Source organism: Micromesistius poutassou, assembly GCF_964030765.1.
Source record: "Micromesistius poutassou genome assembly, chromosome: 13".
Lineage (NCBI taxonomy): Eukaryota > Metazoa > Chordata > Actinopteri > Gadiformes > Gadidae > Micromesistius > Micromesistius poutassou.
This window is the reverse complement of record NC_140283.1, coordinates 6,190,694-6,218,179: the sequence shown is the minus strand read 5'-3', so window position 1 is coordinate 6,218,179 and position 27,486 is coordinate 6,190,694. Positions and strand designations below refer to the sequence as shown.

The 27,486-nt window shown below is 44.0% G+C and overlaps 2 protein-coding genes across 3 annotated transcripts; one reads left to right on the top strand and one right to left on the bottom strand.

Annotated features, from left to right (window-relative positions):
- Positions 1-24,825, bottom strand: LOC311357089 (uncharacterized protein; the record flags this gene model as incomplete). 2 transcript variants are annotated; one of them, XM_084476971.1, is made up of 8 exons in its annotated part: positions 21,435-21,573; positions 17,275-17,487; positions 13,137-13,190; positions 12,466-12,588; positions 6,778-6,864; positions 1,969-2,041; positions 452-547; positions 1-337 (listed from the first exon to the last, which is right to left on the bottom strand). In XM_084476971.1, exons 1-8 carry the CDS (start codon positions 21,495-21,497, stop codon positions 150-152), a joined length of 897 nt encoding a protein of 298 aa, XP_084333097.1. In that variant the 5' UTR covers positions 21,498-21,573. The 2 variants fall into 2 exon arrangements, with proteins under 2 accessions (XP_084333097.1, XP_084333096.1); XM_084476970.1 differs by lacking the exons at positions 1-337; positions 452-547; positions 1,969-2,041; positions 6,778-6,864 and adding an exon at positions 24,711-24,825 and having other exon boundaries at positions 12,433-12,588; positions 21,435-22,121.
- On the top strand, positions 24,714-26,763 carry LOC311357088 (Iroquois homeobox protein 5a-like; the record flags this gene model as incomplete). The annotated part of the gene is made up of 3 exons (XM_084476969.1): positions 24,714-25,021; positions 25,537-25,942; positions 26,117-26,763. The coding sequence occupies exons 1-3, from the start codon at positions 24,779-24,781 to the stop codon at positions 26,761-26,763; spliced, it is 1,296 nt and encodes a 431-aa protein (XP_084333095.1). The 5' UTR covers positions 24,714-24,778.
- Positions 26,764-27,486: the final 723 nt, after the last annotated feature.

Genomic DNA, 27,486 nt, shown 5'->3' with positions numbered 1-27,486 from the left:
GGCCATTGGAGACAGGATGGGTGAAATATGGGCCCTCTTAGGGAAATATAGTTAGTCACCATTAGGTATTCAACCAATTGCTACATGGATTGACTGGAGACTCAAACATCGAATGGCTCAAAATGCACAGAAATAGTGATGGAGGCCTTTTAAAATCCCATTGGGATGTCCAGGATGTGGAGTCGAGGGGACTGGGGTGCCGCGGTGAAGTCCATGCTGAGCTGGCCTTGGCTTCGAGATCGGGAGAGCAGCATGGCGGGCAGGGGGTAGCGCTGGGAGCGTCTTCCACAGCTCAACCTCCCAAACATCTCTTCACGTTTACAATCAGGACTTTCCACTTTGCCATCAAAAAGAAAATTGTATGGATTCAATTTTAATGAGACAAAAGAATATGATGGGAGAAAATTGTTGCTCTAATCTTTAATAAGGAGTTAGCCACAGTGGTTCTTACCTGACTGAGCTCTGGGTATGTTGAAGGCATCTGAACGCCCGCTCCAGTAGTAAGCAGCCTTCTTCCCATGGTAATCTCTGATGTTGGTCTTAGCATCTGGAAATAGGAAGCACTGATAAAGTATATGTACAGATATAAAAACAACACCAATAATGTCTAAAGGATTTGTTGTCCCTGTAGGAAGTGTGGGACCTCAACTGTGACATCTTGAAATGAAAACTGCAGCAAAAACTCGAATTGTGTCCGGTGTCTTCAAGCCTGGACATGTGCCACACTTTTTCTTCTGCCTGAAAATCATCTTCCACCCCCACTGTTCATGTTGCCCTCTCTTTCTCACGGTCATCGTAGTTCTACACACATCTCTCTCATGGTCATTTTAGTTCTAGATCTCTCTCTCTCTCACTGGCTCTCTCTCTCTCTCATGGTCATTGTAGTTCTAGATCTCTCTCTCTCTCTCACTTGCTCTCTCGCTCTCGCTCTCATGGTCATCTTAGTTCAACACCTGCCTGCTCTCTTAACTGGTACCGCGGTGGCTAATTAGCAAGCCAAGGCCTAAATCCATCTCTCTGCTACCCTTCTTACCCTTCCTGCAAACAAGAATCACTACACAAGGCTGGAGGGCCTAGGGGGGTTGCTGGGGAGAGTCAGCTGGGTAGTGTTTTGAGATAACATGTAGTTGGGTAGTAGGAGAGAGAGAGAACAGTGTTTTAGAGTGTGGAGCTGGGAGAAGTAGGAGACATAATAGTTCAAAGGGAGGGAGAGAGAGAGATATAGAGAGTCTTGGAAAGGTCAATAGCTTATTCTCTTACTGAAGGGAGACAGCGGTCTGAAATGCCTCTTCATAATCGATGACTATTGATTGCTGGAAAGCCAAAACATTGTCTCTAAACAAACACAAATTATTTAACTGCTTGCATGTAGATCTCAGCATTTGTTGCTTTTAACCACTGGATTTGAACAAGCAGATTAATCTGAATTCCCAAAGCTTGTCAATTCAGAGCCACATTCTCGTTCCACACGCACACACACACACACAAGCATTGGTTCATCCTGAACTCAACTACTGTAGGCTACATTTTGTCGGTACAGTAAATGCAGGCAGAATTACAAATGTGAACAAGGAGAAGGTCCTTGGGAGGCTGGGTTTCTGCCAGCCGATGGAAGCGGTGTGTAACTGACCCCCGTTATTTCTCATGCTTAACCTCCCACGGATGCTTCTTCAAATGCATGTAAGCTGGAATTTCACCTCTGCTGCTGTACAGCCCCCAGTCTACGCCCCTGCTGGGCCGCTGCGGGGCTCCTGGCAGTAGAACAAACTTGGCACCAAGTAATCCAATCTTCTTCTCAGAGCTGTGCGAACTGACAGAGATTTCCAGGGTTTACCTGTTTTTGGAAGTGTTGCTCAGAGATGGAGAAACACTTCCAAAAGAGTGATGAGAAGGCTGAACTCACTCTCAATGGTTGCATTGCCCCCCTGCATCTATTGTGTATTGGTAGGGGGTACTATGGGTACATACTGTAAGTGTTGATCAAGGCCAGGACCATGTGCTGGTGGCTGTGAATAGAGGCCAGGTGAAGCGCGGTGTACCCCTGTAGAAAAACAAACAAACATTGTGACCTTGGCATAGCATGACATCAAGAGATTTCCTACCTATGACATCACTGTGACAAGACCCTCATGGTTTCCTGTAACATGTATCGAGACATGACCTATTGTGTCATCACCAAGAAATTATACCCTTTGACATCACCAATAGATAATCACCAGCATATGATATCCTTCAATAAATTGTAAACACCATCATATGCCATCACCAAGACATGACCGTCTCTGATCACCTAGAATGGACAGGCTGTGATCTCACCAACATATGACAACCCCCCAGGCATCACCATCATATGACCTGGACCTCATCAAGACGTCACCAAGGCATGACCTCTTGTGAGACTGATGTAACCCGAAGGTGCTTGCACAATATCAAACACAAATATCCAACTTTAAAATGCTGAAGTTAGCCAACACTAATTCAACATGTTGTAACATGTTACAACATGTTAAATAACTGAATCCAAACCACCACCAACAGGTATGGCCCAATATTGGTATTTGTTGACTTTGACCATGACACCATTGTGACCTCATGAATGAAATGGATCAGATGGAGACTGGAGACATGTAACATTGTGAACATTTCCTCCATTGTTTTATAAATTAATCTGGAATTTGTTATTGTAGGCTGCACAAGAAACAAGTTGTATTAAGATTCAGGATTCAGAAACACATTTTATGTGCATTTCAGTGGGAAAAACCTGTTCAAATTAGAGTTTAAAGAGGCTCTTATCTATTTACACTGTATCTGTGTAAATCGTATTACGCCTATCCTCCTGTCATTTTAAATAACCACATTTCCATCAGACAGGAATTCATCTTTTAGATTAAAAAGGATTCTACTGCCGCCTGTCTGTTCCCACTGCAGACTCCGCTAGCTTCCTTTGCCCCATAGTTACCATCAACGTCACCATCCAACAAACAGCCCTCACTCTGCCATCCTGCGATGGCAGGAGTTAAATGACAGCAAAGTGGCTCTGGGAGACATTTTGAAGTTGGCGTTCATTAAGGAAAAGGGTCTGTTCTTTTACACTAGGTCTGAGGCACGCCAGCAGAACGCAAAACTCGGATCACAACGCCAGCTTACACGGCTCTCTGATCTAAGTACTGAAGACGCCAATCTGCCAGTCCTCCTCCTCTTCCTCCACCCCCCACCCCCCCCCCCCAGAATCTTCAGACCGATCTCCAGACATGTCTGTTTTATGTGTCACAAACTACAAGAGATCATACATGTTTATAGTGACATGTAAAAAACACATCCTGGCCACAAGACTGTGACAGATGAGTGCATGTGACTTGAGATGACGGCATGTCTGTTTACCCCGGGCACATTTAAGGGCTCTTTATGGTTTCACGTCGACGCAACGCAAGGTGGATACAGAGCCGTTACGTCCTTGCAGACCCTCCTTGCGTCCACCGCAAAGGCCTGATGTCCGCCTCCCAAAAATTTTAACCTTCCGTCAAGGCCACACAGCAGCAAGGGCTGTTCCGCTCACTAAAACCCGACGCAGAACCAAAACAGATTCATCACGACTGCGTCGAAGCGCCTGCGGGGTCATTGCGTTGCGTAGACGTGGAGCCATAATCAGCCTTTCAGTGTGCGTTGTTTGGCCGTGTGTAGATCCTAAGGCCTGAAGACTGAGACCCACCACAACCCATCAGAGGAAACCAATAAAAAAGTGCTGAAATGCCTGCAGTTTTGCACCGTCATAAAATATGTATATTTCACATGAGACGTCTGACATTTGTGTAAAGGTTGAGATGGTCATTTTTTTATTCACTACCTTAAAAAAACACAGGGTGAAATACAATACAATGAAAATACAAAGTACTAATGAAAACAAAAATAGACGCTAAAGTTAATGTCATGTATAGTTTGTTATGGTGTTGAACACAAACAGGAAGAAAGTGAGGTCTAACAAATGAACTCACCCCCTTCACAAAGACAACGTTGAATGTTGGGAGGAGGCAAAAGGGAGATAGAAAAAGAAAAGGTGAAGTCATACCACATCAAGCCATAGTTTGCAGCTCTGCCCAATACATTTAAGCAATAGATCAATACAGGCTGTGGTATGTGCTCATTGTCCGTCCCGACACGCACGCCCTGTGGTATAATGAGAACATTTCACTGACTGAAGTGATCTATTGTTTTTATAAAACGGTTACGTAAGTATGGCGCAATGAAAGTCATAGACACCCTCAATTTAGAAAAAGCGAGAAAGTCTGAAAGTCTCTTTTTTTTTAACGAATACAAAAAAGTAGTCCCTCCTGGCTGCCTGCAAAGTGTACGGCGGTTGCTATGCAACACACTGTAGCGTCCTTCAGAGAGAAGGCTAGGCTAGAGACGGTAGCTTGGTTCGCCGGCAATTTAGCCTACTATCGAATTCACTCACCATGTGCCTATTGCTTTACAACATTTCCACCCTCTCCAGCAATTAACATATTTTTAGGCTTCAGTGAACTATGCTATTGCTTTTATATATAAATACAACAGTTCAAGTTAGGCGCGGAGTGATACTGAACTCTGTAAACCGAACGGGCGTCATAGCTGTGTGTATACGCTCAATATACAACAGTTGGGAACCAATCAGATCGCTTGATTTAAGCCACCCGTTTTATAATCTGCCTTAAGCAACTATACACATCTATGGTTTGTGTTGAACATAAGATAGTGATACCATGGTAGTGAGTGAGTGATACCTATGATTTCTGGAACTACGATTGTTTATCATTTACTCACATGCTGTTTGATGACCAAAAGAGCCAGAGAAAAGGGAAGGATGGAGCATGACAAATAAGATATGAGAAATTAGATTTCAAATTGAAACAGTGTATTTAAACCCATAAAACATGAAACATCCATCCAAGCAAACTGATATTTTAGATGAACCCAAAAATCAAATAAAAGCCATTTCACATTGGAATTACTCTTACAACTTCATCAACATTATCAGAACCCAGTGTTTATCTATTTGATTAAACTACTGAAGTGCTATTGCTAATGAAGTAGCGAAGGAAGCCGTTGAAATCAATCACACACATAGCGCCCGCCCACCAGCTCCGCCTCCAGCCAATCACACACATAATGCCCGCCCACCACTTCCGCCTCCAGCCAATCACACACATAGTGCCCGCTCTACCAACCTCGGCCCCCAACCAATCACACACATAGCGCCCGCCACCACCTCCGCCTCCTGCCTATCCCACACGCCAGAGAAAACTGGGCCATATTTCTCCTGCTAATGCTATTCTATGGATTATTGATTTCTGATTTGCTAGCTGCCGCGGTTGAGGGGCTTTTTATCAGAACCATTACCCCTGTAACGATTAGAGACAAAAAGTTAATTATGTAATTATGGAGCCAATGAGAGACTTGTCTCCTCTGGTTCGCTCTGCTGGGGTTTAAACATTATCTAGTGCATGCACATCATAAGCTGAGAGGCAGCCAGGAAGGGGAGCAGATTAACACTTAGAGAGGCCCGTTAAATTGAATTCTCCAGCCCCGCGGCTGTCTGGGAAGCCATTAGGTAATGACAACATTGGCCCTTTCGAATCAATCCACTGCACACCACTGTGTGTGTGTGTGTGTGTGTGTGTGTGTGTGTGTGTGTGTGTGTGTGTGTGTGTGTGTGTGTGTGTGTGTGTGTGTGTGTGTGTGTGTGTGTGTGTGTGTGTGTGTGTGTGTGTGTGTGTGTGTGTGTGTGTTTCAGGCTGCGTATTTTCAATTTTTATTGACTCTGAAGGTAAAGTTGAACCTATGGAGTAGAGAGAAAACATTTAAGCACTACCGCTGCCCTCCTCCCCTCCTCCCCCTCCTCCCCCTCCCCGGTGGGTGTACAGTATGTGTGTTTGTGTGTGTGTCTGTGTGTGTGACCCAAGTGAGTCAAGATTCAAACTAATGGAAAGCAACATGGCCAGTGTGCTTGTGTTTGTTTCGGCCGGGGGGGGGGGGGGGGGGGGGGGAAACAGGGGGGGGGGGCGAAACAAACACAAGCACACGGTTCCCAGCAGGTGAACCGTGTTGTGCCTGTTTTCTTTTTTTGGTGTTTAGCAGCAGAATGTCAGCAGCCACAGGCCAGCCGGAGTTACCTGTGTGTGTGTGTGTGTGTGTGTGTGTGTGTGTGTGTGTGTGTGTGTGTGTGTGTGTTTGTCTGAATAGGGAGAAGAGACTAGTTGAGTAATTGGAGAGGAAAGCCTGTATGCAGAATCCGCTGTTTATAACCTTGGGGTTAAGTGAGAGCAGGAATCATATAATTGGATAATCAAAAAGCCCCTGCAGGCTTTAGATCAAGTGCTTGGCTCTGTGTGTTTGCATGTGTGTGTGTGTGTATGTGTGTGTGTGTGTGTGTGTGTGTGTGTGTGTGTGTGTGTGAGAGAGTGTTTGTAAGAGAGAGAGAGATTCTCTGATCTGTTTTTGAACTGTACGTTGCGAGAACAAGGAGGGAGGGAAGGTAGCTTCGCCAATCTTCAATAAATTTCAATAAAAGCATTATTCAAAGCTCCTCAGGTTCAGTCAGTGTGGTGCCCTGTTTATTTTGACCAGACCTGTCTAGTGCTGCCTGTCAAGAGGTCAATCACACCCTGGCAACACCCCATATTCTCTGACACACACACACACACACACACACACACACACACACACACACACACACACACACACACACACACACACACACACACACACACACACACACACACACACCTTGTCACTACTCACCGATCTGACGTTAACGTCCACACCGGACAGAAACATCAACTCCACCGTGTCGAGACGGCCCTGCTTGGCTGCCCAGTGGAGAGCTGTCTGACAGCCCCAACGCGCTCGCACACACACACACACACACACACACACACACACACACACATTTTACTATTTAGGATTCATCTACATTAAAGGACAATTCCGGTATTTTGAACATTGAGCCCCCTTTCTGGTTTGTCTAGGTTGAAATAGAGTGGTTGACACCGGAATTTTGGCTATTGGTCCTGTCTGGGGTGTTTGGCTCATTTAGAATCGCCCCTGCCTGCTTCAGAATGGCTCTTTATGGGCATTCACAAATCTGTCCTTAAAACAACCCTAAACATTTGTTTTCAGAAATGTGCAACTCACCGAGTGGTTAGTGGTGTTTGTTGATGTTCCAAATCAAATATCATAGTGAAATACAATTTCTGTCGTGTTTTATTTGGCATTTTGTAAATCCATTGTTGGAAGACTCATTGCACATTAACTGGAAACTGAAAGAGGGGCTGGTTGTAGTCTTTTCGCTCGGTTCTAGCACTACTGTTGATATGGAGAATCGAGCGAAAAGACTACAAACAAACCGTTTCCGGTTATGGTCCGGTTTCCGTTTCCATGGGATTTACAAAACGCCAAATAAAACACGACAGAAACGGTATTTCGCTACGATACTTGATTTGGAACATCAACGAACACCACTAACCACTCAGTGGTTAGTGGTGTTCATTGATGTTCCAAATCTGGGTTGTTTTAGGGTTGTTTTAAGGACAGGTTTGTGAATGCCCATAGCCAGCCATTCTGAAGCAGGCAGGGGCGATTTGAAATGAGCCAAATACCTGAGACAGGACCAATAGTCAAAATGTCGGTGTCAACTGCTGTATTTCATCCTAGACAAACCAGAAAGGGGGCTCAATGTTCAAAATACCGAATTGTCCTTTAAGTTGAAATGCTATTTTGTGTGTGTGTTTTTTTCAACCAAATTATATAATTATATATAATTTACAAGTAAAGGTTTTACAAGTCCCACTCAGACCTTACATCCAGTACCTCTCTGAGAGTGACTGGGAGTGAAGGAATAAATATATCCTAAACTGACATATTTTTGTGTGTATTTGAAGATCAATAGTCATCAAGTCACCCGGGTTAAAATTGATTTAAGAGTTGATTTAACATAATTTAACAAATAATTAAATCCCTTCTCATCGGGTTATATGCATTTAAGTACAAATAAAGGATGATGAAGAAAGGGAGAGAGCATCTAATAGTTAAGGCTCATTTTAATAAATTCTTCCTTTGAGCTGAACTCATGGTTAATTCGCCTGAACAGAGTGAGGAAGACAGACACACTGATTGCTGTGTCACAATATAGGCCTTATTCAACCCAAGGGTAGATTATTCCTTTCTAAAGAGCCAGTCTATGGTCAGCAAACAAATATCCATTTTGGAAACATTTACTTATGTGCCTACTTCTTTTTCATCCAAATTAGGTTATCGTTATCTCTATTTTGTAACCCTTTAAAAGTAATACATAATAAATGTTATAATGATGATAAAATACATACAATTGAGAATTATTCCTATGTAAGATCCTATAATTGACTGGCAGCCATGCAGTTCTAGAGTTCTCAAAAGAAAATCTGGAAATTATTAATAATTATTTTCTGCAAATTCTAATGAACTGATGAATATGAGACAACCAACGGACTGGTTTATTATCTATTAGTTATATCCATCAGTTTGAGACCTCATGAGGGGGTATTGTGGTCACAGGCTAAAAATAGTATGCAATCTAAGACCTGCTCAGCTAATAGTGTGTGGCAAAATCAAAATCAAAATCCACTTACAAACTTCATGTTTCCCAACATCCAAAGAAGAGACATGTAAAGAAAAAAGAAACAGAACAAAACAATGAGATAAACTAAATAGTGGCCTAATTATGGCCATAGTATCCCCAATTGTACGTGTGTGTGTGTGTGTGTGTGTGTGCGTTTGTGTGTGTGTGTGTGTACATATAAGTGCATATATATAGTACATATATGTCTAATTTGTTCGCAGCCTTTTTACGATTGCTAATGGAAACAATCTCCACCATGATTGTCAAGTGAGTCTCTGAAAATGTCTATGGAAACTTTGGAATGTCAACGCCACCCCACCACTAGAGCCGCCAAACTGTTAGGGGAGTGGAAACTGAGCAGAGCCAATCTCCTCCTCCTCCCCCTTCACGCTCTCCCGTGTAGTGCGACTGTACAGGCGATCCGACAAATGGAACACAAATAAAACACGCTTTCTGCTGTTCTCCTGCCTTTTAATTATCCAGCGCCCAGGCCTCCCGTCCGGTGACCTGCTGGCACGCCGGGATTAGCTATCACAATGACCGCAAGCAGTGATCAAATATAAAAACATTTATACATTAACCCGGGACATTTAGTGGGAGTTTAGTGCGAGTCTGCGTTGGCCGGAGAAGGCCCGGGGAGCGCTGACAAGCAGCGTTAACAGCCGTGGTTTTTCATTAGAAGGTGTGAACTGAGCACCGCTTCGCCCGCTGGCTTCTTCCGCCGCCTGGCGAGACTGTTTGGGTCGCCACCTGTGCCGAGCGCAAAGTGACGGCAGCGCCACGGAGAAGAGAAGAGCAACTTGACAACACGTCCCAGGCCGGGTCACACCTCGGCCATTTCAATGCCATTCTCATCATGCGTCCTTCACTGAAGCGTGTTCTGTATAAATTAGAGGTGGAAAATACACTGCTCTGTACTTTGCGATGTGAATATCAATAAAAATACATATGTGTATGCATTGAGACCTTTATTCTGTCAAAGCACCACCTCCACACGCTGACAAACAGAAGCCAAGCTTCTCTGAATGCACCGCGCTCTGTGTGGCAGATTTACAGGAGAAGCTATAGTTTCAAAAGACATGCCATCTATTCAGCAACAGAAGGGGCTCTATAGCCAGTGGGGAGGGCTGTTGTCTGTGTAAGGGGCCGCATCAACAGTGACCCGGCACAAACCGGCAACAGCCAACCAACAGCCGGGGCTCGGCGGACGGGAATCCGTTGGCCGTTGAGAGGAGAGGAAAGAGTGATGGGCAGAGAGCTAGCAGGGCTCAACACAAAGGGGGCGGGGAAAGGAATATCAAAAAGGCGTACATTTCACCCTCCTGTTTTGACCAAGTCAAGCATGAAAAGGGGTGTAATACTCTTGAGTGGCAGCAGAGTGAGGCCATTGATGCAGTTATTTCTGCATGGGGGGGTTGTGCAGAGGGTTAAAAGACTGAGGCATCGGGCCATATGGAGGATCCTTTCCAGAGGCTCTGAATAGGAAGCTTAAAGGTCTACACTGCCTCCCCTCAATGCCACATTCCAGGTCAGGCCTTAGACCCGGACGTTTAAAAGCCAGCCCTGCAAAAGCACTGCCATATCTGCCAGTTTGAAATAGTATCTACTTTTTGGGGTGTAGAATCACCCTGTTGACTTAACAATGAATCCCAGGGACATATGTTGGGCCTTTGGCTAGGCGGTTCTCGGATGGGCCCCTACAACAAATCAGGGATCTATAGGCAGAGACAGTGGCTAGGCTTGTAAGCTGAGCTTGTAAGCTTCTCCCATCGAGGTCATTTGTCAAAATCAGCCTAATGGACTTTCAACCTCCTGTTGAATAATATCCACAACTGTTAAATCATTCCAAACACAGAAGGAAAAGAGAAAAGAGGAGAGAAGGAAAGTGCCTCTGACTCTAACTCAAGCAAAGGTTTTGGTTTCTTCAACTGGTGAAAAAAAAGGATTCTGGACACCTTCCCTCCGGACTGCCACTGGGCCAAGTGTTGTCTTCAATATTAATTACCATATAATTACAATATCATTACACGTCCCTGTCGTCTGGGCTGTTTGGCCAGCAGCTTATTAGCATTCTACATCCGACCATAGCGTCCGACTGCTAATAGAAGCCTGACTGAGACACCTGATGAAACACTGAAAAAACAAAGAAGATAAAAATAACCCAACAGGATGCTCAGTATGTAACGCAGCGTTTAGCATTGGTGTCGGCGCACAGAGCTGTCAACACTGTTTGATAGCAGGCCTGCATGGAAAATGCCAGAGGTTTTGTTGGTTTTATGGACAAACATGCCAGCAAAATTGTGTGTGATTCCAATTTACATGAACTGCAGTTTGTTTTACACACTCTCTCCGCTTCAAAGACTCTGCGAGACGTCTAAATGTCCGACACTGGCAAGTCTCTGAAGCTATTATCAAGATGTAGAGGGAGGTGAGGCAGCACTGTGTGCATTATCTGTGCCTAGCTCATCGAGGGAGGAACCAGATTGCTGTCCTCTCCGTGTTGTCCATGTGCATTTCAAAGAACATGACAGGGAAACAGAACTTACCCCCTTCGCGTGCAGCCATGTTTACATTCCCGAGGCCAGACAGGGACGAATAAACAGACATTACTGAACAACAACAACAAAATATATTAATATCCACAATTACACATCTTAATATATATACAACATTATACAGTACCAGAGCCAGAGTAAGTCAAAATATGTATTTTGGTTCATGGACTTATTTCACTCGCAATATTCCTTAATGCACTTATTATTGTCATACATTTATAGTGACATAGGTAGAAATAGACAATATGGTAACATGGACTCCTTACCGTCACAAAGTCCTGTTGAATGCATAGAGTAAAAACAAAAAATATATATTGAATATGAGATTCTATCATCATCCTATTGAGTCAAACATAACTTGCAATATAATGAAAAAAATTGTGGTGGGGGATACGATTAGGTGAGATGTGGATAGAGAAAATTCACAAATGTAGAGTTATATTTAAAGCACAGCATTATGTGTTACTACTACCGCTGTGTGTCCTTCACATTCTGTGAAGGACACACAGTGGTATGTGAATGTAAGTGAAAGTATGCCAGTAGGCTAGGGTCCGTCAGTCACATGTGTGGCGATCCTGTTTCATCGCTGAATGTGCAGCCTTTGTAACAACTCACACAAGACATGATCAACGAGCTGACCACCGTCAAGGACGTGATTGTAAACAAGGTTGCACAGTATCAACTCGGCATTCAGCTGTCTCCCCCCCAGACAGGGAGAGATGGGCGGACCACACCCACTGTGTCTCAGGTGTTGAGGACAGGGCAGGTATCAACGTTACCATGGAGATTTTGGGTGGGTTGGGGAAACAGATCAGCGTGGGAAAACTATCGTGATTGAACGATAAGAGATAGGACCTTCCCTGTCCTGTTCTGTACTCTGATAAATGGCCTCCCAGCTTGGAGAGCCTTCCTCAGCACAGGCTGGTTTATTGGATGCTACGTCTGCAGTGTCAGCAGATGCTCTTTGTTTATGCACACGCAACACACGTGTGTGTATGTCTATGTTTGAACAAAATATCAAATGTCAATTAGTTCCATATTCACACCTTTTCAACCTTTTTAATTACAACCTTTTAATTGGTCAATACTAAACCATAAGAAATGAACAGAGATGCTGAATCATGTGTTTGTGCCTCAACAGACAACACCTTTGTCGTAATTTCACATCTTTGGACCCAGATACATGGTCTCCCTTCTTGTGGACCATACATATGGTCTACCTTCTGACCAGACCAGAGTGATGCTCTACCTTCTGACCAGACCAGAGTGATGCTCTACCTTCTTGTGTGCCAGAGTCGGTTCCTGGGTGAGCAGCAGGCGCTGTGCACAGATGTTCCCCAAAGCAGAGCTTCTTAGCCAGTCTTTCTCCAAGGGGTCCAACTGCACCCTGGGATACAGAGACTGGGACAGAGGGGACAGCTTCAAACTACTATTTTACGATACAAGCGGCTGCAGTGAATCCCATTGACAACATTCAGGGTTAGGGTTGAAAAGGTGAAACTGCATTAAGGAATTTTCATTGTACACCATTGCCATCCTGTTTTGCCCATATACTTTAAGAACATAAAAACAAACTCCATGGCACTAAGGTAGGGGTCCTGGTGCCATTAAGGGTGTTTATTGGCCAGCAAGGTGATGCAAGCCACCAGCTATGTCTTTAATCAGCGACGTGCCAGGCTCTCTGTCTGTTTACCGGGCAGAGACGTGTTAATGACACAGCCCCGGGGGCTCTCTGGGGGAGATTCACATTCACAACTCATACAAGCAGGCGGGGGGAGAGTCTGAATGTTAGCTCGTTGATTTTATGAAGAGTTTGGAAATGGAATGGAGCCTTTGTTAAACCACAAGCAAAGCATAGATCAGAAGAGGTTTCAATAAACTCAATGTTTTATTATTTAGTCAAACGAGAAATGGAGGATTTTCACAGGAGAATTCCAGGGACTGCTTACCATAACGGAGGAGGTAGCCATGCTTCTGGTGTCATCATCAGGACCCTCCTCACTCTAATACACACACACACATGCACACACACACACATGCACACACACACACACACACACACACACACACACACACACACATAGTTATGGACAGTTATGTAGCATTATTCTACAAAATATGGATGAATGATTTCCAGTTGACTCTTACCCTCCCTAATGTTATATCTAGTCATTCCCTTTATAAAATCAAAGATTCGATCATCACTCACACCTTGATTCACCTGGTCAGTCAGTTTCCATTAATTAAAACAGCTATCTCATTTTGTGTGTCATTCGCATGTGTGTGAATCCGTGTTGTTGGGGGGGGGGGGGGGGGGAACGTGTGCACCGTGAGTCTTTACATATGATCTTCTAATGAGTCCCCACAGGAGCACTAAAGGCTAATAACGAATCCATTGAAACCTTAAAGAGCCTGTCAGAATCCTCAAAGGCTCGCCGAATCACTTCACAGAGCCTTCCTTTCAGCTCTCAACCTCACAACTTTATTTACCGTCTTTTTTCAGCACGGCAGATTACAAAGGTCTCTTCCCCGCGTGTTAATGAGCAGCACTTGATTCGCTCTTGATTTGTTCCACTGGAGACACCTCTTTATTCTACCTATACATTTCATTCATTCATTCATTTCCTGTTTCATTCCACTCATGGTTTCCATGATTTTTTCATTGCATGCACGCCAAGGACTCACAATTAACTTGTGTTGTTATCTGCTCTAATAACTATACAGTTGTTAATACTGAGGCACCGTGAGTTTAACCATGTGCATGTCTAGGGTCTTAGGCTGTATATGATAATCTTTGCAGGAGGTTATTTCTCATCCTTATCAAAATAATTAGTTGCTAGCTTGCTTAATAAATAGATTAAGTAATTGTTGTAAAAGGTTGTTTACTGTTTTACCAACAGTCCAATACAGGCCAACTACAAGGACCAAATATATTAAAAAAATGATTTTATGAAATATTTGTATTTTCACCTAGTGACCTCCTGTCATGAAATCATGAAATCCTTCCTCGATCGAGCGCCAACGATTCACTGGGATGGGGAGCCAGCCAGCGCTCAGTGACATCACCTCCTCTCCGTGGCCCACACCACTGAGCCCCTGTCCACCTGCACTCCCCCTGCCCACGGCCAGCCTGAGAAGGAAGGCAATGAAATAATAAACCGACTGATTCCGTGTTGACGAGACATGAATGGGCCCCGCTGGCCCTTGGAACAAAGTCAGCTACCGTTAGCATAACAAAGGCCTTCCCAGCCTGCCACTGTGCTGCCACTCCTCCGGCTATTCATCCTGTCAAAACACCACGTTTGGCTTTTCCTCCTCTCTCCTCCCATTCCTCCTTCACAGCGACCCCCCCCCCCTTCACATCAACTGACAGCTATGGATGCGGGGCGGGAGGGGCAATGGGCAGGGGGCGGGGGTCGTGGAGGAGGTATCCATTCTCTCATCAGCATTCAAGAGAAGGGGCCTTTGTATGTCTATCGCCTGCCCTAATTGGTCGCGTTTACTGGGCCCCTTTGTCAGACTGGCGAGAGGTGAATGTCTACACAGTGGATGAGCGGTTTCAAGAGACGTGGGCGAAAATAGATGGACTAGGTAAAGGAAAAGACAGACAAAGGAGAGAGAGAGAGAGAGAGAGAGAGAGAGAGAATGGAGAGAGAGATATTGGAAGAGAATTGGGTCAAATAACCTTTTAGAGTCACACTTTGTTTTTCAAAGGCAAAGTATTGTTTTGAAGTGCTCAATAAGTCATTTTTAACCTCTCCCACAGTCCAAAGATCTGATGTTGTTCACTTTAAAAAGAGATGCCGGCATCTCATTTGCCGAAAAATAGTAAAATAATAAAAAGAAAGAAGAAGAGAGTAAAATGTTCTAATCTTTGGGATGTTTATTTTGTGCCTCAAAGGGAAGCCTTTTGAACATCTAATTAATGACATGTTAATCTATCCATCAGATCGATCAGTGCATCCTGCTTCTTTGTTGAGGCTCCTTAGAACCTTTTAATGAGGGAAAATGTTACTCAGAAGAACAATTCTGCCAACATTTAAGTCCGCTAATTGTTTCATTTTATCTTTCTAATCTCTGTCTCTTTAGTGTTTAGTGTTCACACTTTGATCACCTTCAGAATGAAATGTGTTATGAGAGAGGGGGGTAGAGACCCATAACAACAGGCATTCCCTGTTGAAGAAATAAACCATAACCCAGCAACCCCCTCTGAAGACCCAAACATGCCCCAGCTGTGAGGAGAGCAAATATTCAAGTAGAGGGCCGCATGAAGGAGCCCTGACGACGGTTCAGTACTGAAGAGGAAACTCTCATTCATTAATCCTCATTTCAAGATACATTTTTTCATCATTTTTCCATTGCAGTCATTTTTTGAATGTCCTGTGTTTTTTGTTGTAGAATTTATATCACCCTAAATAAAAAGCCATTTTACGGCACTGTGTAAGTGGCTTTCAGTTCGGTTGAAAACACTTTTCCATAATTTTTCCGCATGGGTGCTGGTGTCAAACTAGAGGCTGGTTGAAGAGTCATCATGGATTGTGAAACTCCCATTGTTTACACATTTCTTTAGTTATTTTTATCTTATGTTCGTAAATTGCATGAAAGGCTTTAAAGTTATATTTAACATATTCCAAAATTTGTGTTGACTTTTGGCAAAAAATAATATGACATGTCAACAGAAATGATAAAATATAAAAGGTATAATTATTTTAAAACTAACTCATGTATTCAAACTACTACAACCTAAGCTGCCCTAAACGACAGTAGTGGTAACTAATGAAGAATCTTGAGCTGATTAACATATGAAACAAGATTTCAATAGACAAAAGATTTGCCCGTGGCTGAAATGAAATCAACTTTAGATTCCGGCGAGACAATGTAATGAGACAGGAGAGAAAGATAACCCACGTTTCAGAATCGCTGTGCTCTTTGAACGAGAGAGAAAGAAAGCTCTTATCTCAGACCAGCAACCCCTGGCTTATGTAATCTACACTGCAATTCAGCATGGTCGCCGTGTGATTGTTTGAAAAATGAGAAAGCCATTTGGAGCGAGGCGGCGAGTGTGAAAGGAGGCCGCCATTCCGCCCGGTGCCCTGTGTTGTCAGAGTCTTCGCGGGGTCACCGGAGGTCGAGGGAATTATGCCCTGCAGTCTTGGCGCTCGTTTCAACGGGTTCCATATTCCCTCGAGCGAGCCCCTCGATAAAGCACTCCTTTTTCCCCGGGCGATAATGAAAGCAGACAGCTCTGCAGGGGGACATGAATGTTTTGTTAAGAGGGGTGTATCGGTGCTGTTGGGTCCAGGGGGTTGATGGGGATTAAACTGGGATCTCTTTGTCTGTGTTTCACTTGCTGTGTGTAGCCTTTTCACTCCAGCTGCAGTTTAACCCGCGGACTTGGTTCAAATGTACCTTTAAAAATTGTTTTCCCTGAGAAGTATAAGGGATGGAGTCATGGACTGCTGGGCGAGGGATTGTGCGGATGGAAATAGGTTGGAAAGGAGGCGATGTTGAAGATAGATACAAATATAGCTTGTTGCTGAGACATCCGCTCTTATGCTGTGCAAGAGATTATGTGAGCAAGAGATTGCATAGAACACAATATTGAACCATATAAAATACATTTGTACGGCTCTACAGATCAAGCAAAAACATTTTTTATTATGCTGAGATTGGATTCCTACATATTTTGTGTTGTTAGACCGTTCAATAGTTTGAATAGTCAAACAAGGAATCAAAATGTCTAATAAATAGGAGTCAAAGCAGACACCTCTGCAGGGGGAAATTAATGTTTTTATGAGGGTGTTGGCCATTGGTGCTGTTGGGTCCAGGGGGTCAAATTGGAGGTGTTTTTTTTAAATTCCAGTTGATATCTTTCCAGAAGAATGGTCTTCTGGGACAACAGGAGCTCCCGGATCGTCCAGTATTGCTTAGGTATGTACTTTCTTATCGGGTCTTGTGTGTGTGTCTTTTAGTTAGAACACTCCTAGCAATAAACTGTAACATTCCTGGCAGTTCTCAGAGGTCTGTGTCACTGGTGTCCATCCCAGTGCTAGTACCACCTTAACCAGTGTACCATCGCAGACTCACCCTCCCGGAGGCAGCGGCGTCGCTGGCCAGCGATATGGAGTCGCTCCGGAGGGACAGAAGGTCAGAGCAGGCCATGTCTCCGCCGTCGCTGGAGCCGGGGCTGGGTTCTCCCGGGACATACGCCCCAGCGGGGAGGGGAAGGGCTGTCGGCCTGGTGGGTCCCTGTGGCTCTCCAACTGGTGGGGACTGGTTCAGTGGGACGGCTCTGCAGGACTGGGCAGGAGGGACAGGAGACACTTATGAGCCAACCTGGGACTGTTGAGAGGCCGATCTACGTGAGGTATAAGAGGCTCTTAAGAACCACTCATCCAAACTCATTATTGAATAATGTCTAGATGAATATAAAAGAAATAGCCTTCATGCAATTTTGGACAAAGACATTTACAGATTTAATTTTATACATTTCAAAATAATAAGACAAACCCAAAGGATCCTAATGCCAAACTATATTAATATGATTAATAGTATTGTGTTGTGCCCTGACAACTCGGTGACAACAACACGTCACAGCTTTAATGTGTTTTGTTTTTGCATTGAGAGAAGAGAGAAGAGCATTCATACAGTGATGTAAATACAAAATGAAGCAATGTAACAAACCAACAGCCCCCAGCAGCGTGTGTACTTGGATCTGAATGAGAATAACAGCAAAATAACAAACAACTCACAGAGCAAGAAGCTAAAGCCAAACTGCTAGCCATCAGTTCCAATCCACACTCATGTCCCTCACACAGTCTCGGTGTTGCATTGATTTAGTGTACCAGTGTTTACCACTCAACAAAATGTCTGCCTGTCTCCCTAAAAGTGCTGTTCTTCTTTAACAGGCAAGTTGAGTTGCCTGCCGGGGACTGTACAGTACAATCAAAGCTGAGGAACAGACATCATCATCAGTATAGCAGTTTAACATCTCCAAGCGACGCAGTTCTCCTCTAACAGCTCGGACGGGCCTCCCCAGAGAGCTAATTACACACTCGCTCAGTCACCGGTGCTGTCCCATTACACACACACGCACACACGCGCACACGCACACACACACACACACACACACACACACACACACACACAGACTATACGCAAAAGGCCTGCTTTAAAGTAGTTACCTGATGCTACTAATTAGTGACTGATTATGTGTTGATACTTCTAGTACAAACAATGGTGACACTGTTATACACATCAGAGAGGTTTCCCTCCTGACCAGTGATTTTAGATGTAATAATCAGAATGCTGTCCTCAACGTTTTAGAGCACGTGTAATGTTATATACCTGAGAGGTCTGTTCTCAGTTTGAATGATATTCTTAGCACAGACTCATATTGCTGTTTAGTCATAAGTCAGCCATGCTGGTAAAACATGCTAGCTGCACTGCTAGCTGACCATCAGCGATAAGCTCAGCCCCATGTCGCATTGAGGACAACCATTAAAGACTGTCGCCTATGTGTGTGGGCCAAGCTGACTGTCAACACGTCCGTCTTTGACTAATCTTTACATCTACAGACCTAAGTAACATGAAATGCTTAAATGCATTTGTTACATGCAGTGAACATAAGACAACACTTCACTGTCTATGACCACTGTGACACTGTCCAAATGATGATGAAATAAAACCAGAAAAATGCATAGTTACATTTACTACATATAATTGATCATGTTGATTCATACATTTGTGCATAATATATACATGTCCTTGCAAAATAACTTTCTTTTTACTTTTTTGTTACAGTAAATAATTCTGGGCGGGAATCGTATGTTAAATTGTAGTTGGTACTAGAATATCAGATGAACGGTGAACAGAGAAACCGAGGCAGGCAGCGAGGAAACACTCATGAAAACCAGCTGGGGATTGGTATGTAATTCATCTAATTAGTGCAGTCCTCGCCTTAAAACCAAACATCTGACACGAAATAATCATCTCCGATTACCGCGGCTCTTTTCAAATGCACGTCAAGTTGAAGCACCTTTCTTATCCATGCCGTTTGTTTTTCCACTGAGAATCCCATTAAAAGGAGTTTCTCTTGATCTAGAACTGCATTACAAACACTTTGTGTGAAGTGGACATACGGCAGATTAATGCTGCCGAGGCGATGTTTGATGCTGGTGGCTGGGTGGGTGACAGGAGCAGGCTGTCATCAGAGAAGCAGCGTCTTATCAGAGGAACCTTACACAGAGAGGGAAGTAATTGGTGCCAGTGACTGTCATATCCTCATGTTGCATCAAAGTGGAGCCCTTCCTGCATTAACCATATATACACGATGCCACAAACACACAGCACGAAGAGAGGAGGAGAGGAGGATCATATCTATAGAGATAGGAAGTGATTTCTAAAAACACTGTTGAGGACTAGCGTCACGTAAAAGACACAATAAAAGGAACCATTGCCTCACACTTTGGCTGCAATCTGCATGTTTGAGGAGCAGCTGTTTAAAGCTCTCTTACCTCCTTTTATTAGCAGAAAGGTGATCAAATAATTGAATTGGAATCTTAGCAGACACTATCAAGCGACTTAACAATCAAATAATATAGCATACAACTTATTTTGTTTCCTTCACAATTATCACACAGATGTACAGATTGCCTATCACCAGTGATTCATTCACAACTATACCTGACCCATAGAATACGTTCATGACTATTCATCATTGGTGAGTGCAGAAGTCAGTCAGGGTACAGAGATCAGTGCTTACTCCATAGCCATCTGATTCCTGTTAAACCTGTTATAGACAATCAATAATATTCTCACAGTATGGCTCCTTGACAGCAAGGGCCCTATTCAAGGACTCTTACTGGCATATCATTGTTTATATTGTTTTAAGAAAATCAAATCTTTCATTTTCCTTTTGATTTTTGATTTTTTCAATAATTTGCATTCAAATTATTTAAAGTTCCATTTTCAGTTAGTTCTATTTGAAATGTATTTTTTCAATGTTTTTCATTCAATAGTATAGAGTAGTAGTAGTAGTGTATTCTCTTGGAAGCTATATGTGATATGAGCAAATGTATTCCCTAATTGATTTGTGGCGACTATTACAACCTATACATTCACTCTTTTTATTTTTATTTATTTGCTTTGAATACACAAGCCATGGCAATGTAGATATGTGATTTAGCACATCAGAGGCAAAGGCTAATAATATTTGAATCTCTCTCTCTCTCTCCGCTCTCCCTCTCTCCCTCCTAATCCTATTTAAATTCATATAAGCCCCCTCCCCTCCCCCTGCCCGTATCGTGATCTGGGGGAATTACTTATTCGAATTCTTCTGAGGAGTAAATAACTTTATGCATGATATCGGTATCTTCATAATTCAGATCAGCAAAGTCAATTTGGTTTAAGTGCTGCGGCGCCACACGCCACAGAGGTTCTGAGGGACTGTTTGGATCAGTGGGCGCACACGGGGGCGCGTAATGGGATCCATCACAGGAGCAGAAGAGAAGGAGATCTTCCACCACAGCATGGGTTCAGTGGTCCATCGGAGGACCGCGTTATGTATATAGAGAGGGGCCATGGGCGTACGGCGGTCTGTTTGCCTACACTTTTGTAAGAGTTTACCGGGTGTAAGACCCAGTTATGGGAGTTTTGTATTGGTGGATGTTGTGGTTAATGTGGAGTGGAAGTTGGCCAAGATGTATGACCTCATCTGGGGATTCATATTCGGTTATAAAAGCTTCTGTCGAAATGAAATAGCTTTGTCTTGTCTTTAACTTCCACAACCATTATCAGCAAAGCTTTACCTTAAACAATCGACAATATCTCACATGCGTAACTCTACATTTCAAATCAATGAAGGGACGTGTAAAAAAAACATAATTAATACCACTCGAAACCTTCCGAAGCTATTCGGATAAAACAAAAAGAGAAAATAAGAAAAAATACCTTGCTGGAAAAAGGAACGTGTACTGAAAAAAACAATCAAATTGATGAAAAAGGAACTGTCATAGAATCTGTGCTTTGAACTTGATCAGACGCAACATTTTGACAAAGAACAAAGACGGCCACTATGAAGGGAAAAAAGGGCTACCTGCTAGTGCTGGAAACAAAGAAACTGAGGGGAGAGGCAGACATTTGGCACTGCCATCACTACAGCACACTGGAAGCAGTTGAAGCCTATGAATATAGATGAGGGGCTGATGTGCACATTATTTCCCATCAGGCCCTGTGTCTTTACTCACCTCCTCTGCCTGAGTGATCACCAGCGCTGGGGGGCTGCCACCCGACCCCCCGGCTTCTTCCATGCTACAGCCCCTGGCGAAGGAGCCCTGCACGCACGTCCGTGGGGTCACTGACGGGTGGGGCTCTCCCTGAGGAAGGGCTCGGGTTGGATCCCCTGGTGAGTGTGGCGCTAAACACGGGCCCCGATCAGGCCTTACAGTCCACTCATGGTGCTGATGAAGGGCTAGCAGCGGCCCCTGACTGGTCAGTGGAGCGTTGGCGGAGGCGGTGGCTGCACAGCTGCTGTCTGCCTGGAGAGGTCGTGTGTCTGGGTCTGTGCCAGGCTGGGGTGGATCTCCACTGAGACCCTGGTCCAGTTGGTCCTCGCCGTCCTCCGGTGGTTGCGTTATGTCCGGGGACTCTTCAGGGTCAAGAGGAGTAATGTCTGATGGGTGTAACTGAGAACGGCAGCCATCTTGGTCCTGGACTACCGCACCCACAAGTTCCTTGTCTTGGTCTGGATGTACAGTGTGTACATCACAGCCTGGTGTTTCCTCGGTTGGGAGATGCTGAACATCACCGTCGTGTATTGGGAGGCTGTTATCAGTTGGGAGACACTGTGGGTTCTCACTGACCGGCAGGATCTCTCCAAAACGCTCTGCCATTGAGGTTGATATCAGAGATGTTTGTAGAGCAGTGGGTTGTATCTTAAAACAGTAAAGGAGAATTGCTTTTGAGAAACAAAGATATCACCAGCATACTATTTAAAATATTTTTAGATACAATCTCTGACGGTTACTCCTGGCTATAATTTCAGCCAATCAGAAATGGCAAGAAAGTCATCCATTCCCTATACGAATGTGCATATCATTTGAATCAAAATGAGCTTATCCATGGCGACGCTCCCTCCCAACCCCCTCTCCGACAAAAGACGAGTTGAGACTAGAAGTAGTTTCAAATACAAGGTGACAGTTCTGTGTTTCAGTCATAGGAAAGGAGAACCATGAGGGGATAATATAAACAGTGGGTTCTGTTGTCATCTAAACTACAATGAAGCCTCTTCAGTTAAACAGAAAAGTAACCCTAACGAATCAATACTTAATGCAGAAGTCCAGAGGGTGGCAATTACGTTTGAACACGGATAACAAGGACTACATTTCACACTTGCATAGCTAGTATTAAAGAGTTTAGGCCTATTTTCCAATTAATTAAACACACTGTCTCTAAGTAACCTCTGGACATTTGCACCGCGGCCTCAGCTAATTTATGAGGGATTGAGGCAAACAAATTTATTTTAAGTAAAAGCCTTCACAACAAGAGAGAGAAAGTAAGCAGACTGAAGAGTGTGGGAATTGCATTGAATATTTCACTGAATAATCAACGTTGTACATGCAAATTGTTAACACAACTCGTCAATGCTTACATAGGCGGCATATTGCTTTATGTCCTTCATACGATTATGGTTAGCCTAACTCTAACCATAACTCTTTCCTAAGGGCTTGTCTGGCCATGTTTGAGCTCAAGGAGAAGAGTCGAATAAAAGCATAATCTGAGTTCCAGACATCTCAATTAAAAAAGCACATGTTTTTCCCCATATTATTAAGCAGCAGCAATTTAGGCTATTTGCTGGATATGCTATCACTTAGGGCCTAAACTGTGAACTGGGGAAGTCACTTGGCCCCCCCATGAAGTTATTTCATTTTAATGAGCGAAGCTAAAAACAGCCTGTGAATAGCATCTCTTATCTCCTCATCCCATCTGAGTTCAGAATGGTGCACTTGTCACCTCTCCTCTCTGCTGCCCAGTGCAGTCATGCCCAGCGTCCTGCTTGTGGAGAGCGTTTCACTCCGCTCATGCTTCATTAGGAGATATCATCTCCGTTTAGCGGCTAAGGAAATACATTTCACACTCATATCTCAGGCACTGCGAGTCATCATTAAAAGAAAATAGCCAATGAGTCAAAGCATTAGGTTCGGCTCATGAAAACCTGGAGCTAAAGCAGTAATAACAACCGCACGCCTTCATTAGGCACGCCCAATGAAGAGAAAAACGATGCATGGGTTTGTTATTTGCAATTGGCAGCACAAACCACCGGGTTTAGCAATGGAAGATAGTTGAGCTAGACAGGAGACGATGAGGGTAAGGCCATCTTTATGCTCACCTGGAAATCCCTGTCATAAATAGACCACTCTGGCAGCAAAACGCAGGTGCTTTAGCAGGCAAATCCACCGAAAGAAGACTCTCAAGGGTTGCTTTATGTATTTTCAGAGAAGAGAGGAACCAATGTGTAGCCTATAGCACCTATCCGTTCGAGGTGAAAGTCTATGTCCACAAACCCTGTCCCGTCTAATAATAGATCCTTTAATGGCATTAGGATTAGTAGGCCAACCCAGAGTGCTGTTGAAGACGGCCTTGTTTACAAAATGACCTCTAGTGCACACTACAAACGTAGGTAGGCTATGTTGCAATAGGCAACATTATTTTATCATATCTATAAAAAGTATATTTTGGGTTGATTCTGCTGATTTTGGGTTGAAAAGTTATGCGCCTATGCAAAGATACAAATAATGAAATAACTGAAAGACGAAATGGGAACATCAATCACTGCAATTACTTCAAACTATTTCATTGTTAGATTGTATTGATTTATTGAGTTCAGCAATTGTTTGAATAAACAAACAAATAACTAAGTAAAATAAATATTTGTATCTATTATTTTAAACTTTCAGTTATGAATGTGTTTTTGTCTTATTTTAGTAAGAGTTTGGTACCCTTTATTTCTCAACAGGGTATTTTACATTATTAGTCAGCTTCATTAATTCATATCAATTACATAATGATCAGATTAAGCCTGTGAGACTGACAAGTCACATCCACCTGCCGTGTGTGTTTGTGTGTGTGTGTGTGTGTGTGTGTGTGTGTGTGTGTGTGTGTGTGTGTGTGTGTGTGTGTGTGTGTGTGTGTGTGTGTGTGTGTGTGTGTGTGTGTGTGTGTGTGTGTTGGTAAAAGCGGGCGTTGTGCGCATTAACGTGAATTGTGTTTACTGGGTGGAGCTGACAGCAACACAATGAGTTGCCAGCTCCCCCTCCCAGCAGAGGCGCTTTGCTCTCACCAGACTCAGAATCAGGCGGGCTCACATGGGCAAAGCTGCCTGCGCTAAAGAAGAGGCACCCGTCAAACTTATTAGAGCAACTACTCAACCTGCAATGTATCCAAACGCAACATCGCTTCCAAAAACGCGTTCATTTGTGGAAAAAGTGCATGTGCCTATTTGATTTTTGTTCCCTTTTGGTTACCGTGCGTAAGTTGCTTGTGCGCGTCCCGATCAAAGCGCACCGGCATATACTTTGGAAAAAGTGCAGCCATGGCGTATCCTCAGGGTTTTCTGTTCCAGCCGTCGGTTTCGCTGGCGCTGCACTCTTGCCCGTCGTTCAACTCCAGTGTGATTCTAGGACCACGGACAGAGGAGCTCGGACGCTCCTCCTCGGGTTCCGCTTTCGCGCCATACGCGGGATCCACGACGTTTAGCAGCTCGTCACCGAGCTTCAACTCCCACCTGCCCTACGGCGGAGAGCCGCGGCCGGCGGCAACTTTGAACTCCTTCGTGGTGAGTACATAAACAACTGTGAACTATTGACCTGGCTGTTGTTGACCTGACGCGTGTGTTCGCTCATAGACATATTGGGACAGGCTACTTGTATCAGTAGGCCTACCTGAGCAGGGTCCTCATTGTTGATTAGCTACAATAAAGTAAAAAAATAAGTGTTAAGTTTTCGTTATTAGGCTATTGTTCATATTTCAGCGCTGCATTTTTCTCTATCCTTTATACGAATAGGCTCTGTCGGTAAATTCATTGCGAGCTTTATTTAAATCAAATGTAAAAAATTAATCACCTCGTTGAAGCCGTAAGATATGTCTATTTAATAAGGTCCTGGGGGTCCATGTTGTGTTTCTAAAAAAATAAGTCTTCTTCAACCTCATGTCAGAAGTTCATGTGTTTATTTATTGTTGACAATTGACTGACACATCGTGAACCTGCTTTATTTGTGTTATTTATTATTTATTTATTTTTGCCGTTGAATGTGTTACAATTGAAATAAAACGATGTTGTTTGACTCTTAGGGGCCTGCTTATGACTCGTCGGCCATCAGCGGCTCCCTGGACTATCATCCGTTCGGCGGGGCCCTGGGAGCCTTCCCCTACGGGGACCCCGCGTACCGGAAGAACGCCACCAGGGACGCGACCACCACCCTCAAAGCATGGCTCCACGAGCACCGCAAGAACCCCTACCCCACCAAGGGAGAGAAGATCATGCTGGCCATCATCACCAAGATGACCCTGACCCAGGTCTCCACTTGGTTTGCAAACGCCCGCCGACGCCTCAAGAAGGAAAACAAAATGACGTGGACCCCCAGGACCAGGAGTGAGGATGAGGAGGAGGATGATAACATTGACCTTGAAAGGAACGACGAGGATGAAGAGCCGATCAAGCCGACCACAGAGGAGATCGAGTCCCACATCGATGCTGGTGAGTTCCAATGCAAAACTATGCTGAACTTATTGCGGCGTGTACAAGCAACACTTGTAAATTAAATATTTTATTTTTTTATTTAAGAAAAATAGGACCCTTGAATTGTAGGCTCGCTGTTGTTTATCGTTAGTTTTCGTATCGTTTAACCCTTATTTATCATGTTCTGTCTAGCTGGACCGAACCCAGCCTCGAAGCCCGAGACGCACACAGAGTGCCGTGGCAGCAGTAGTGAGACGGAATGTGGTTCAGCTGAACCGGATTTGAAAGACCATGGGGAGAGGAGACTGTTCCAGAGCCCGGTGCCTGGCACGGGTCTGTCCTACGCTAGCGCCCTGCTGGGGACGCCCGGGGAGTCGGAGTCAGGCCGCGCGGCCAGCCCCACATCAAAGCGGCCCGTCGATGAAGCTGGAAGCGGCGTGTCCACGGCTGTTATCCGCTCGCCAAACCCCGCAGCCCCCAAACCCAAGTTGTGGTCGCTCGCAGAGATTGCTACTTCTTCGGATCATAAATGTAGAGGATCTAATCCCACGAGTACTTCCACGCGGACCCAGTTCCCCCATGGTGCGCCTCTTTCCAGACGCCTGTACTACACGTCTCCCTTTATCCCCGGCTATTCAAACTATGGCACGTTTGGACACCTACACAGCGGCCCGGGATCAAATATGGGCTCCACGACACATTTAAACGGATTACATCAAACCCTGCTGCAGAGGGCCGAGGCGATCGCCAGAGACTGTAAACTGCGAAGTCAAACACAGTTAGACCTTGGCAGAGAATTAACACAGCACCAAGTCAAGAAAGGTTTGGCAAATGTGTAGATTTATCGGACTTTTTAGATTGACATATTTATTTGGACACTGCCGTATTTGTTGGATGCCTTTCTGACCTTTCCTGGAGATAAATAAAGTAAAAAAATAAAAAGGAATTTTCTGAATGCGGACGGAGACTATTATTTAGTAGGCCTAACACGAATATAACAGTTTAGACTGCATTTTTGTATGTTCCTTAAAATGTAATCTTTGTAGTGCGTTCTGCACAAATCGTGAATGGATCATTAAAAGTTAGTTTTATGAATTCGCAACTGACCACCTTCCATTTTTAATCACTTTAGAAAGTTATTATTTGCTATTTAATGATAAATTAATTCTCTATATACTACATCAATGAACTCAAATAAATGTTTATAAAAGAAAGAAAGTAAAAATAATCGGTCTAAATTATATTTACTTTCTTCTAAACATGAACCTAAAAATGAGTGGATGTCCACTAGTCTTAAGGCATAACACTCCATGAAATACTTGTTTTTTTCTGGGCCAAATGGTTCTTTACAAATCAGTGACAAATCCGACCCTTAAAGCTGTAATACTCCAAGCCGAGAGACAGAGAACAGTAATCTTAGGTGTTGCTCTCTTGGCCCACAGAGTGTGCAGTAAAAGAAATGCTCCAAAGCTGAAAGAAAACAACAGTTTAGTCTAAAAGTGAATGAAGTAAATAGCCTTTGGCCTCCGTTCAGGATCAACACCTTGCCATGACAAGCAGAC